Here is a 15,146-nt window from a genome sequence, read left to right as displayed (position 1 = left end):
AATTAAAATGTTGATTTTTTTAAATATTTTGTTTGTGAATTAAATAAACAAGTTTATCATTTGTGTATTGATTTCATGAATCCTTGTTTCTGTATTTTTGTGGTTCAAATCATCAAAATGACTCAGTGGGAGTCCCTGGATTCTAATAAGGATTCAATGGGCGTCCTTGGGTTCCAGTAATGATGAAGTGGGAGTCCACATATATCAAAGTGTTAAGAATGACTGCTAAAACACTTGCAATATACCATACTGGATATCTGTAACATTTGTGAAAGAGTAGTCCGGCCACCACACTTTAAATCAGGCCCTTAATCCCTAGTTGAGATGTTGTTGAGCGTGTTGATCAAAGATAAGAGTTTAAATGTTTTTAGAACATTGGAATGTTGGGAGCTCCATTGAAAACAATGGAGTGCTCTGGGCTTATAATGGCTGGTATAAGCCTGGAGCTCCAACATTCCAATGTTTCTTTGTTCACAGGTCTGGATGTGAACAAAGGCTTCAGGGAGCCTGAGGGGATTCCAACCCCCTCACGCTTCCAAAAGGCTTTGTTTTTTTGTTAGAACATTCTGTCCTCTAGTGACAGAATGTTCTAATCGCCTTATAACCCTTCGTAGATGGGCTATACCGCTATTGAAGTCCCTCTCCCTTGTTAAAGGCCCTCGCCTTCGGCTTGGGGCCTTTAACGCTGGAGAGGGCCTTTAATAGCCGGTATAGCCCTCTACGGCAGGCTATAAGGCTATATTCTAAAAGGCAGAAGGTGGGATATTTTTCTTAAATCAACGGAAGCACGTTCCACAAAGTCAGTGCTAGTAAAAAATTCCTGGCTTCTTGTCTTTTGACTTTTTTAAGGTGAATTTGTTTTGGGAATTAAAAGAGTGATTGAACTTGTGCCTTATCAATCGTGAAAGAAGAGATCTGAGCCAGTATCATTGATGAGCTAAGCAGAGGGTCTTTGAAGAAACTCAATGTAAAAGAAGCTAATGAATTGGCTTCAAAATAGGAGAGGCTCTGAGAACAGAAACCATCACATTAGTTGCCTGGTTTGTAGGGTTTCCTGACAGTGGAGGTGAGATTTACTAATGCCCAAATAAAGGTCACTGTATGAAGGTGGACACCACTGACTGATGACCCTCAACTGTAAGAACATGTAGTATCTAGCAATGCTTCTATATTAGGAAAGAAGTTAGACAGTCATCTTCTGACACAAGAGCATTTGTCTGAAGGTTAGAGTATATTTGATGCTTAGAGTTTTGACAACTTTAGAGGGAGTGGAGGTAGACCCATTTAAGTGAGACAAAATAAGATATCCCTGTTTAGGCCTGACAAAAGGTTTATTTTGCCCTACAGGCTGCAATGACAGTCCTGAAACATGTTTTAAAGGGCTACTTAAGTCTGTGGCACAATGAGTGCCACAGACCTACTAATATAATTTAACGTACAGGCCATGGGCACATGTAGTACCGATTTACTAGGGACTTGCAAGCAAATTAAGTGTGCCAGTTGAGTGTAAGCCAATGTTACCATGTTTCAGGGCGAAAGCACAAGCACTTTAGCATTGGTTAGCAGGGGTAAAGTGCATGGAGTCCTAAGGCCAACTACAATGAGATCAGCAAAAATGGAGGAGTAAGGCAAAAGATTTTGGGAAGACCATCCTATGGCTGACAGGTTCAAACAGCTCTAAACAGGCATACAAGTGGCAACCTCTTCAAAAGAGTTTTGAATGCATGCACACCAGGAGCTGTGTAATCCCAGAATCTGTGCTGCACCCGTTCACAATTTTGAGGGCAAACAGTGGTGTGCACAACTTGAGGTACATTCAATAACATGTTCCAGACTGGACTTAACCCTTCAGTTAAAACAGGCTTCGTGTTTATGGAGAATGAATGGGTGAATAAAACGCTGGCCACTGCCTCATATGATCACAGTATAAAACATAGTCATTCCGGCTCAGTCTTGCATTCATCTGTGGTTGGTAAATTGAGTACGAATAAATTAGATAAGTGTAATATGTGTTACATACAGTTAATGCTGGATTTGAAAATAATTTACTTTGGAAACCCAAAAATTGGGGGTCAAAGTGTAGGGTAGGAAAGGGGGTGGGGTCACGAAGGGCAGAGACATGAAAAACAGGGTTGGACAGTGAACTTATTCATTACATTAAACATGCCACACATAAATTGGCAAGAAGTGCAAATGTACCAGTAAATCTGTTCTGCTTAACAGTCACAAAGAGGCTATGTTTTAAAATATCTTATTGTTTGAGGCAGTGGTTCTTAACCTGCGGGCCAGGGAGACATCTGCAAAGTCTGCTTAGGGGGTCTATGACTGCTCAGAAAATTAAATAATTGTAGCAGATTAATAAAGTATATATAAATAAAGAAGGAAAAGGTAAAACTGAACATTTTGAAATGTTCTGTAAATGTGAAGGAATTTGAAATTGGTGGCTAAAAATCAAGTTAGTATTCTCAGATTGATTTGAGGCAGCAGTGCAAGTATATCAAGCAGAATGTAGCATGGACGATGAGTGACCTCATTGAATTAAGACAAGCTTCAGCCTTCTGATTAGAATTAAATGTTACATTTTTTAAGTATTTTGTGAATTAAATAAAATAGTTCAGCATTTTTGCATTTGTTTGATAAATGCTTGTTCAAGCATTTTATGTGGGGTGTTTTTTTGCAGCTCAAATCATTGAAAATTCTTCGACTGCTGACCCCGTCTTCCAGTAATGACTCAGTGGGGGACCCCGGTTTCCAATAATGATTAAGTCGGGATCCCCGGGTTCTAATAATGATTAAAGGGAGGTCGACATTTTAGGAACCACTGGTTTAAGGCATCTGCTGAAGATTTCTTTGTCTGCCTAGTAAATTTCAGAGGTTAATAATAATGGTACGATAACTTTGGTGACTATTGCACTTGCTGGTGATATCTGTCTTTTGTCTAGTCACAGTTTTGACTCAGAGTTGCATATAGGGTTAATGTGCCTACAAAAAGCACATTATGTAACATGCAGATCAAAGATTGTATTTTCTGAAGATAGGTAAGTGGGTTACGGCTTCTTTTGACACAGATATTCTCTTCTTTCTTCCAGTTCATAAGTTGCAGTTCTTCTCACATAGCACAGTGTGCTATAAACCAGCATCAATGAGCTGCAGGCAAACTGCAAGTCATTGGTTTAGAGTCTTATTGTTTGTCTTCTCAATCTGTTATTATTCTAAGTTTGCAAAGAAGGATTCCTGTTGTTAGTAATAAAGTCTTGTTGATACAGACAAGCCCAACCACAGAGTTAGATCTTAAATCATGACTTTGTATTTCTCCCGACCATGCACAATACATAATGTCTACAAGTATGGGCGATATGTGACTTCTACGCCCTCTAACCTTTATTGTCTTATGTAACATTTCCTGTACATTGATTTACACACCTGTATGATTTATTGCCTCTCTGTGGCTGATGTAAAGCACCTTGATCCCCTACACTGATTTGAGTAGTGATACAAAAGAATTAGAAAATAAATTAGTAAGTGCTATTTTAATTGTGTAATTACTCATACTCACAGATACATCTAGCATTCTTATAGTGCAAGCACATCTCTTTAATGGAGCGGGGTGGATGAAAGTTACAAACCTGCCTCCAAATTGTAGTTCCTCTTAAGTACCTATGAAGGGATAACAAGTGTATGTGTCATTGTTTCCTACCATTGGATTGGCATTTAGGTGTTTGGCCACAGACAATTCCCAGCCAGGATGATAGTGAAAAAAGGAGGGCTAGCGGAAACGGTATCCGGCAGGATTCCGCTAATTACCTGCACTGCACAGTGCTTAGAAACTACTGAAGTGCGTCATAAAGCTAGCGGTGGCTGGTGAAAGAAAAAAATTACTTAACTGCGTATCTCCTCCGGCATCTCTACCGGCCGGAACGGAAGCAGGAAACACACAGGCTCCCCTAAGCCAATCACAATTCTGCAACAATGCAGTGTTGTGATCAGGTCTGAGGTCTGAGCACCGTGGTTTGGCGCTCAGACAGGTGGTGGGAGAATGTGCATGTTCTCCACCCAGGCTGTAATATAGCCTGGGTGGAGAACATGCAAAGTGCGCATGACAGTTTGGCCGTCCTAAGACGTTCGGCCAAACCATCATCATATGTGCCCACCACTCCTCCCCCTGCTCCTCTGGGAGCAGAGCAGCCCCGACCCGCAAATCTGCCTCAGCAGGGAAAAATGAAATGATGATAACATCATGTTGTTATAATTTTATTTTTCCGTTTTATGTTTCCGTCTGAAGAGCAGTGGGGCGACGCTCCTCCGCCTTAATGAAGGAGCCACCACTGCAGTGATAGAGCACTATTTAAAAACAATGATTGGGTGTCGTTCCTTCACCCGTCATGTCTTTTGGGGCCTGTTCTTTCCCGCCCCATCGCCCAAAATAATCTTCCAGTGCGCAACCCCAGATCTCACATGATGCTTTCATGTCACGCTGTGCACTATCTCCAGTCACAGATTGAGTGTCAATTCACAACGTTGAATGTGTGGCGTTTACGTAAGTAGTTATTATAAGCAGTGGTAGAAGTGGAGGGGGATCGGTGGGCACGGCGTGCCCCTACTTCTAGAAATTATTCCAATCCGTTCCCCTACTTCTTACTTTCAAAAACGCATCCCGGGACGGCAAGAATAGTTCTACTTAATAAAAAAGTATAGCTTTTTTTCCGCTTCCAGGGGCTGCTGGCACTTCTCTGTTGAACTCCAGAGGCTGCAGCAGCCCCTCCCTGAGTTCGCACAGGCTGAGGGCGGCCCATTGTCCTTACGATTAAGGCTGATGGCCCCCTTTCGAATGACAATGCGCCCGCCGCTGCCATTAGCATGTCATGTGCCACAGAGATTGGAGTTAGTGATTACAGAGGCGCTTTCCCTGCAAGAGCGCTTCGACGCCTCGTTGGGGGTAGTAAGCACCATATAAATGCAATTACAATACAATACAATGATTGTGTCATGTTATGTCAGAAGGCCTGAAAGAAATGCCTTTTCTGTGTATAGGGTTAATCCATTTTTTTTCACTGATACACTGAATTTTTTTGCACTGTTCCTCAGGAAGGCAACCCAGTACAATCAAAAGAGACTGAGAAAAACTATTTGTCTCAATTCCCTCTATGCTGACTTTGTTTGTCTGAGACTGCAATGGCTGCAGATCTGATTGAAATCGTTAAGCAGCGCAGATCAGTATAGCTTTGTATCTCCTCGTAAAGGGCCTGTGTGCTGGGGAATCTCTCGTTGTGACGCGACAGTGGCTCTGATAATATGATCCCCCTTGACACCCATGCAAACAACTTTTCATGATCTTCCGTCACTCACAGCACAATTGGGGCAGGGCTTTAAGTGGGATGAAAAAACTGGGGGGCTCTCAAAGGGATGTGGCTGAAAACATTTATGCTAAAAATATGTGCCCAGCGTAATGTGCTGCCCAACTTGTATTCTGCTGCTTCTGTTATTGACTCCACATATATAATACAAGTAACATTACACCTACAAGAAGCCAGGACTATTGGCTTTGTCAAAGGTTGTTGGCTGGAAAAGATAGGGGGCCATATGTATCAAGATACCCTTTTGCGATTCTCAAATAGCGATTTTTAAGAAATCGCTATTTGAGAATCGCAAATAGGCATTTATGTACAAAATTGCATTTTTTGCGATTTCCTAAAATTCCTTCATTGCGATTCGCAAATTGCGAATCGCAATTAAGGAATATTTCCCATTCATTTCTATGGGCCAAGAGGCCCATCGGAATGAATTGGAAGTTATTCTCAATTTGCGATTCGCAATTTGCTAATCGCAATTTGAGAATAATTTCAAGGGTACAGGGGTGTCCAAAGGACACCCTGTTTCACCCCAGAAATATGCATGGGTACACATGTGGCGCACATACAGGGCATGTATGTGCGTCACATGGCACTTTGAAAAATGCATAAATGTGCATTTTTCAAGGAATTCGCAACTTACCAACAACTAGAAGTTGGTGGTAATTTGCGATTCCTTAAGGACATTTTGCAAATTTTTTGGCTTCATACATTGCATTTAAGGAATCGCTAAATTTGTGATTCCTTAAATGCAATCGCAAAATAAGGAATCACAAATTTTGCGAATCCTTATTTTACACCAGATTTTGCTTAATATACCATTTAGCAAATTCGCATTCGCAAAGGCGGAATTTCCGCGAATTTCGGCCTTTGCGAATGCGAATTTGCTTGTTACATATGGCCCAAATATACTACATTCATACAACTATGACTTTGTTCTATATAATATTGAAAATGCTTTAGTTTCTGATTGAAAACGTTTTAGTCTCCGATTGAGGCTGATTACCCCCTTTCGAATGACAATGCACCCGCCGTCTGCCTTTAGCATGTCAAGTGCCAGTGAGATTGGAGTTAGTGATTTCAGAGGAGCTTTCCCCAAACAGAGTACTGTGGGGAATTTGCCACCTTGTGTATCTTGTCAATGTTGTACACAGAGTGAACTGGGTAGGAGCAGTGACGGGACAGAAGAGGCGACAGGAAAGGAGAGGTAATAGGACAGGAGAGGTGACTGGGCAGGAGAAGAACGGACAGGAGAAGTAACGGGCAGGAGAAGTAACGGGCAGGAGAAGTAACGGGCAGGAGAAGTGACAGGGCAGGAGAAGTGACAGGGCAGGAGAAGTGACAGGCAGGAGAAGTGACGGGCAGGAGAAGTAACGGATAGGAGAAGTAGCGGGGCAGGAGAGGTGACGTGTCAGGAGCAGTGATGGGACAGGAGAGGTGACAGGAAAGGAGAGGTGACGGGGCAGGAGAAATGATGGGGCAGGAGAAGTGAAGGGGCAGGAGCGGTGATTAGGAATGGGCAGGAGCAGTGAACGGACAAGAGCAGTGAACGGGGCAGGAGAAATGATGGGACAGGAGAAGTGATGGGGCAGGAGCAATGATGGGGCAGGAGCAGTGATGGGGCAGGAGATGTGACAGGGCAGTAGAGGTGACTGGGAAGGAGAGGCAACAGAGCAGGAGAGGTGACTAGGCACAAGAAGTGACAGGCATGTGGCATGACAGGCAGGTGATGTGATGGGCAGGAGAGGTGACGGGGCACGAGAAGTGATGAAGCATTAGAAGTAATGGGGCAGGAGCGGTGATTAGGCATGAGCAGGAGTGGTGAACCGGGCAAGAGTGGTGAACCGGGCAGGAGTGGTGAACCGGGCAGGAGTGGTGAACCGGGCAGGAGTGGTGAACCGGGCAGGAGTGGTGAACCGGGCAGGAGTGGTGAACCGGGCAGGAGTGGTGAACCGGGGCAGGAGCAGTGAACGGGGCAGGAGCAGTGAACGGGGCAGGAGCAGTGAACGGGGCAGGAGGAGTGAATGGGGCAGAAGCAACAGTGGAGGAAAAGTGACAGGACAGGAGAAGTGAGGGGGCCAGGAGGAGTGACGGGCCAGGAGAAGTGACGGGCCAGGAGAAGTGACGGGCCAGGAGAAGTGACGGGCCAGGAGAAGTGACGGGCCAGGAGAAGTGACGGGCCAGGAGAAGTGACGGGCCAGGAGAAGTGACGGGACAGGAGAAGTGACGGGACAGGAGAAGTGACAGGACAGGAGAAGTGTCTGGGAAGAAGAAGTGACGGGGAATGAGAAGTGACAGGGAAAGAGAGGCAACAGGGCAGGAGAAGTGACCGGGCAGGTGATGTGACGGGCAGGTGACGTGACCGGCAGGTGACGGGCAGGGGACGGCTGGAGAAGAAATGGGCTGGAGAAGTGACCGGCAGGTGAGGTGACGGGCAGGTGATGTGATGGGCAGGTGACATGACGGGCAGGTGACATGATGGGCTGGAGAAGTGATGGGCTGGAGAAGTGATGGGCTGGAGAAGTGACCGGGCAGAAGAAGTGACCGGGCAGAAGAAGTGACAGGCAGGTGAGGTGACTGGCAGGTGAGGTGACGGGCAGGTGAGGTGACGGGCAGGTGACGTGACATGACAGGAGAGGAGAGGTGATGGGGCAGGAGAGGTGACGGGGCAGGAGAGGTGACGAAGCAGGAGAAGTGATGGGGCAGGAGAGGTGATTAGGCATGAGCAAGAGTGGTAACTGGGCAGGAGCGGTGAACGGGGCAGGAGCAGTGAACAGGGCAGGAGCAGTGAACGGGGCAGGAGCAGTGAACGGGGCAGGAGCAGTGAACGGGGCAGGAGCAGTGAACGGGGCAGGAGCAGTGAACGGGGCAGGAGCAGTGAACGGGGCAGGAGCAGTGGACGGGGCAGGAGCAGTGGACGGGGCAGGAGCAGTGGACGGGGCAGGAGCAGTGGACGGGGCAGGAGCAGTGGACGGGGCAGGAGCAGTGGACTGGGCAAGAGCAGTGGACGGGGCAGGTGTAGTGAACGGGGCAGGAGTAGTGAACAGGGGAGTGTGAGAAGTTGGCCTGGTACATGATGTCCACTATTCTAATGGGCACCTTGCACCAGTCCAAACAACCCTTATGGTGACGGTTGTAAAGTCAACCTTATAGACCAGCTATCCTAGTGGTAGCATGGATAAGGCAGTCTTAGGCTTAAACTTCAGAGAGCATATGAAGCCAGCTGTTTTACCATATATAATACCAAATGAAAGGACACCACACAAGGTATATATCAAATATATATGTATTTATCACTAACACAACCCCTCTGCACTCTTTATGAGGTCACAGTTCGAGATACAGCACAAGTTGCTCAATAACCATACTATAAGTTGCACACATACAATTCTGCTCTAGGGGCCTCACCAACCATATACTGAATAAGTGGTATAAGAACCACTTCAGGAAAGGTGAGTAGGCCTAGGGCCTAGGAATTTGCTGGGGCTACACTGAGCAACCAAGGGATTGGAAGTAGGAGACCCACAGGACGCGTGTGCAGTGTCTAAACACATATGCAGGTTACCATAGAGTTTCAATGGGAACGTAAAAGTTACGAAGTAGTAGATGTGGGACCTTCCGGAAGGACTACGGGAAAACCATGTTAAACTAGGACACTTGGATAGTTAATACCCACTGGAGAACCAGATTACTCAAGTTACCTCACCCAGGGAAGCCGGGTGCATAGGTGTTCTTTCGTGTCGGGTTTCGTCGCTGTCTCCTATGGAGAGCTGCAAGAAAGTGCTGCAGGCGACCAGGAGAAAAGTGTCCGGGTGGATCCAAGGCCGGATCACAGTCGAGAAAAACCTGAAAGCAGTGGGGACGGAGTCTGGGTCACTAGCCAGTGACCAGGTGCAGGAGTCGAGCTGTCCCATGACGGATCTAGTTGTTGGCGGTGTCGGTATCCGGATTGGACCCAACAAACCTTGGCAAATGCAATCCACGCAGGATGGGAAGATTGGCTTTAGTTCAGACCAGCAAGTCTGGGGAGCTTCTCCTTCACAGAGAAGCTGGAGCAAGCCCGGAGCAACCAGGAAAGCGGTGTAGTTTTACAAAGATGTCTTCAGAGGGCCTATAAGCCAACGGGCTAGTAACCGCAAAGACGTATTGAGCGGAAATGCAGGCGCAGGCCCCACGCAGCACTCGTAGAGTGTGGAGGGCTGAGCTTCGGTGCAAATGCTGCTCAGGTCTGGGGCCTCTCAAACCCCAATGCACAACTTCAAGGGTACCTCAGAAGCTGCACAGGTAGCAAAAATCAGGTAGTCCAGGATGTCCGGTCCCACGTCTCTCGTGTCCGCCACGGGTCTCAGCTTTGCTGTGGATGTGAGTCGGAGTCAGAAGTCTGGAAGTCCAGTTCCTGCATTGCTAAGTCTTCGGGTTCCAGCGGGAGCGTCGACAAAGCAATCTGGCAACTTACTGTTGGTGCCTGTTTGCACAGGGTGGTCACTCCTTGACCACAAGGGAGATGTCTTCAGTCTTCCAGTCGATATGGAACGTCGAAGGTCCAAGAGTTTAGTTTCAGAGTTTCTTTCCAGGATAAATCTAAAGTCTCTATACACAGTTCCTAACTTTATACTAAACTAAGGGGCTGGATTACCTGCTAGGTCCCTCCTATGAGTGGAACCTGGGAAGGGGGTGGTTACACTCAGGGCCGGCGCTAGGCAAGGGCAGTGTGGGCAGCTGCCCAGGGCCTCGCACTCAGCCCACCAGCATGGGGCCATGCACTGGTGGTGCGTCCTGTTGTTTCCCTGGCGATCCATTTCAGAGAAAGGTGTCGCCTTGCATTTAAGGTCCTTCAGAGGGGCCCCCCAGGGATGGTGTCTTGAGGCATAGGGGAGGGAGACGCCCCCTTCAATTGCAAAGAGACCCATTCAAAGACACCGTGGGAGGCCCATTGTCCAGCATTTTGGCACCCCCATAGTTTTAACTTTTAGCCCACAAGCAATTCTCACACCTGTCAGACTGAAGGTGTTAGAAATGACTGTGGGGGGGGCAAAATGCTGGACAATGGGCCTCTCACAGTGTCTGTGATTGGTCTCCTTAAAGGGGCCACTTATCTACATTAGAGGGGCCTCGCACATTCCATTTTAGCCCAGGGTCTCGTAAATCCTAGAACCGGCCCTGGTTACACCCATTTCCCTTTGTCCAGTTTAGCACCACAGCTGGGGCTGGAGTGCCCCAGTAACTGGTTTGAACCGGGCTATGCATGGGGCACCTTGTGTGCCGACTGCAGCAACAAAAGGGTTAAAGTAACATATTGTTCCTGCTTATATTTCACACGCTTTACATAAACCTGTATTCACTATAAGTGTTTGCTTTTTCCTGAATTAAACCTGAAATAAACATGTTTATCCATTGTTTTAATTAAATAACGTTATAAGCTGTAACTGGTCAGTGAAATGCTAAACGTACTAAAAATTGGTATGTTTTGCTATTTCTAGCCACACCCCTGACTCCGCCCACTGTTTCAATCTTTGGTTATTCCTGCCCCCTGATTCTCCACCCACAGTTCCCCTACTTTTTATTTCCCACTTCGACCACTGATTATAAGCACTGTAGCTTGTAGAACATGCAGCAAAAAGACTATGTAGCCGAAAAATGTAACTAAATGTATTGTGAAGAAACTGGCAGATAATAAATAGGTCGTAATCCTGGTTCTACCAAACCCCCTAAAGTCATTACTTCAAGTACATTCGAATGGAGCGCACGAGCCTCGTTTATCTTTCTCTACAAGTGAAAACGAAAACGTGTTAAATTCCACTTTCATGCACGTGCAACAGAACCTGCAGACCGGCAGATGATTCGACGATGCTGAGGTGCGTAGGAAAAGCCTTGGTTCCCATCCTGACAGGATACGTCGAAGTGGAGCGGGGAAGCAGCACAGCTAACACCGTTAGTGTAATTTAAAATCTTACCGATGAGCACGGGCGGGGTGTTGTTCTTCATGTCGATCTCGGGCGTCGCCTGGGGAGGGAAAAGGACGTTAAGCAGCCAGAAGGCCGGGGCGGGCTGGGCCCCCAGCAGCAGGAGCAGGGCGAGCAGCCGAGCAGTACGTCCGTGTCCCTCCATGGCTGCGCAGGCTGTGAGTGAGTGCGGCTCTCCTCCTCAACAAACAGATGTTTTTTATCAGAGCTCAGCGAGGTCAGGGCTAAAAGGCGGGGAGGGGTGTGTGGAGAGAGGAGCTGTGAGCACATCATTCGCATGACCACGGACTTTAGAAACGCTTTAAAGAGGGCACGCCTCGGACACAGACGACACCATCGGGAAGAACTGAGGAGCTGAAAGGAATTCTGCAGGTTTCATACTCAGCCAGAACTGGTCGGTGACCCAGCTCAAGGTCAAATGACCAGCTGCACTGAGGTCAGCCTTGACCCACGGGATGCCAGGCCTCATGTGCCATGTCTAGCATGCACAACCTTTTATTAACACTTTCTGCTCGGAGAGGCACGTGGACATATCAGAAGACGTTTCTTTGGGAGCACCAGGAATTGTTCTTTTAAACAATGTGTGATTCAGAGGAGGGGATTATGGAATTAAAAATCAAAAAAAGATATAACAAAAAAAGATATAACTCAGGTAGATGTTGAGCGCATTGATTCTGATAACTTTTTAAGTCTCGCCTAGACAGCAAGCAGGCGTTGCTCTAGGAGGGCCTTTAGCCATCGGTATTCACTTTTCAAGCACTCACAATCGTGCTTGTGGCAGCATTCACCTTACGGGAGCGAGCAGCAGCGCCACCACGTTAATTACAAACATATGGCCGCTGCTCGCTCCTGCAAAGTGGATGCCGCCACAAGCGCAAGTGCTTGAAAAGTGAAGACCTCTTTTTTTACGTCGTGAAGCACTTCCACCCAATCACTGCCTCTCTTATGTCGCTGTTTTTTAAGGTTTATTAAACCAGCGCGACAGCTGCACTTGCTAAGCCGAATAGTGAACAATGGCAGCCGTGCGCTTTTCTTTTCGTCAGCGCTTGTTTGTTTCCAATATTCGGCCTCTTTCTGCTCTCCCATGTGCCCCCTCCTCTCCTTCTGCATTCTGCCAGCACCCTCCTAACCAATAGTCGTCCACCACCACCACCAAGTCCACCACCACGTCCATCACCACCACCACGTCCACCACCACCAGCATCTCCACCACCATGTCCACCACCACCACCACGTCCACCACCACCACGTCCACCACCACCACCATGTCCACCACCACGTCTACCACCACCACCACGTCCACCATCACCACCACGTACGTCCACCACATCCACCACCACGTCCACCATCACCACCACATCCACCACCATCACGCACACCACCACCATGTCCACCACCACCAGGTCCACCACCACTACATCCACCATGTCCACCACCACCACATCCACCACCACCCGCGACGGGGAAAGTGTCACTGGAGTGCAGGGATAATAGGAGTGTCAACCTCGGCTGTACATGGGACATTTATCGATGCATTGGGTGCGGGAATAGGGGCTAGAAGTATTACACCAGACCCAAGATACATTTTGAAGAGGTGCAATGTCACATGGGCTCCTGTAAAAGCACTTGCAGCATCTCTACCTCACAGTGGCATACCTGCACGAGCCCCTCACTCAAAACAAGCATTGGCATTGCCAATAGGTCTCGCCTATGGGACCTTATAAGTGTTTAGCCATGCAACACTTGATGTTGTTGCGCCAAGAATATTGCGCTGGATAACTAAACACTTATAAGGTCCCAAAGGCGAGACCTATTGGCTATGCCAATGCTTGTTCATACTGTATTTGATTTCCAGCACCATTACCACCTTCTAGAGGAAGCCTTGACTGCTAGCAATTGGGAGATAAGTTTACAAAATGAACAACGGTGTCCTCTATATTGAATGAAATATTCTCAAGATCTGAAAAACCAATGGTAAGCAACAGCATCCATCACAGATACTTCCCAATAATCACCTCCTAAAACAGGACTTAAAGATGAGGGCTCACAAGCTACTTCTGCCTTTTCCCCATTACGTGAAAATATTGGATATGGTGGAGGAGTGGCGGGGCGCTTAGAATACAGGTTGTGGGTGCTATAAAACGAGCTCGCAAGGACCCCTAACAAGGCAGGTAAATTACGGGAGTTAGCAAACACCACAACTTGAAGTAACATCTAATCCTGGCTTTGCCGCTTTACCTAAATATGATAGAAATAAACTCTGAATAATAAATCAAGGCAGGGCCCACAATACAGTGACATTTCCCTGGGAAGGGTAGTCCCTTGGACCTTTCACCATCATCACTGCCACCCCAGTTGTGGTCTAGTGTTCTAGTTGAAACGGTGCAAACAGGACATATTGTTTTTATCCCAGACTCATCATTGAGCAATCATGGTGTTAATGTATTTCTTTACTCCTATTTGTTGTCTAAGATTCTGAGGGCCTCAATTATAAGGCCCCATGCGCCATCAGAATGTCACTTTTTAAGCCACTGTTTTTGGCTTAATGCTGCCTGATAAATATCAGTCCCTTTAACGCAGTGTTCTGCGTTAAAGGGGAGTACATTAACAGAAAGGCATAACAGGCCAAACAGAAACCTTAGTTGCTTAACAGAAGAAGGAACCCTTTCTCTACTTCAGACGTATGAGCCCACAGAATACTTGAGGGGGGAGGAAATTAAGACAGTTCCGATTGACAATAATAGAACATCAAGACATAAGACAAGAAAACCAAACCTTAACAACCTACAGCTAGTCCAGCGAACCACCACCCAGCTTGAACGGGACCCGAGCATTACAAGAAATCCTCTGAAATGCCTATTGCTCAACTGTCGATCCGCTGTAAAGCACTCCTCAGACATCGCGGCACTCATCATTAACGAAGAAATTGACATAGCAATCCAAGTGCATATACCTGAAGACTCCTGGGTAGCTCACTATAGTAAAATCTTTAATCCAAATGAGATATTGCTGACTGCTACCACGGGAGAGGGTGATTATAATTTTAACATGGAGTCAGCAAAGTCACTCAGTGATTCGTTAAGGCTTTCAGAGGTAAAGTTAGCTTTGACCAAGGGGGCTACTTTAAAGGCCCCAGGCCCTGATGCAGTACCCTTGGATCTTTTTAAACATAATTTGGAGGTCTGGTCCCCATTACTTTTGAATGTTTTTTAAGGCAGTAGTGCTGGGGCCCATTCCGACCTCTTGGAAAGAGGCAGTTGTGGTACCTATTTTTAAAAAGGGTGACAAGTCTGACCCACGCTGCTATAGGCCAATATCATTAATAGACGCGTCATGTAAGCTAATGGGTAGGGTGATATTGGCTCGCCTTGAAACATGGGCAGAGTCAGCGGGGGTTATTGTAGAATCCCAATATGGTTTTAGAAGAGGGAAAGGAACCACTGAGCAGTGTTTAAATTTAGCACTGATTATGGGCAAGTACATGGGTGCCAAAAATAGTTCTATTCATTTGGCATTCATGGACTTGTCCAGTGCTTTCGACACGGTATGTAGGGGTAAATTGTGGCGGATGATGGAGTCTATGGGGTTTGAGGAGCCTTTGGTTACCCTGCTCCGCAGGCTTCACGCTGCCACAATGGTGAGAATTAGATATGGCCCTGGGGGAGAGAAAACTAGACCTATATTATCTACCGAAGGTGTCCGATAGGGATGTATTTTAGCCCCCTTTTTATTTCTGGTTTATACGAACGGACTAGAGAGTTTTTTGTTAGAAACCGGTGCTGATTTTCCTCAGATTAATGGCAAAAGAATTCCAATGTTGTCATATGCAGATGAC

General features: G+C 46.8%; 1 protein-coding gene across 1 annotated transcript in view; it reads right to left on the bottom strand.

The window, feature by feature from the left end:
- LOC147668717 (phosphatidylcholine-sterol acyltransferase-like) overlaps positions 1-11,496 on the bottom strand; it is a 302,002-nt gene extending 290,506 nt beyond the window's left edge. Inside the window, exon 1 of the mRNA XM_086948485.1 lies at positions 11,303-11,496. Within this exon, the coding sequence (XP_086804611.1) occupies positions 11,303-11,456 (154 nt within the window). The 5' untranslated portion in view covers positions 11,457-11,496. The remainder of the gene's footprint in view (positions 1-11,302) is intronic.
- Positions 11,497-15,146: the final 3,650 nt, after the last annotated feature.

Source organism: Lissotriton vulgaris, unplaced genomic scaffold (genome assembly GCF_964263255.1).
Source record: "Lissotriton vulgaris unplaced genomic scaffold, aLisVul1.2 SCAFFOLD_1144, whole genome shotgun sequence".
NCBI lineage: Eukaryota > Metazoa > Chordata > Amphibia > Caudata > Salamandridae > Lissotriton > Lissotriton vulgaris.
Note: the sequence above shows the minus strand (reverse complement) of the source record. Positions and strands in the feature narration are given on the sequence as shown.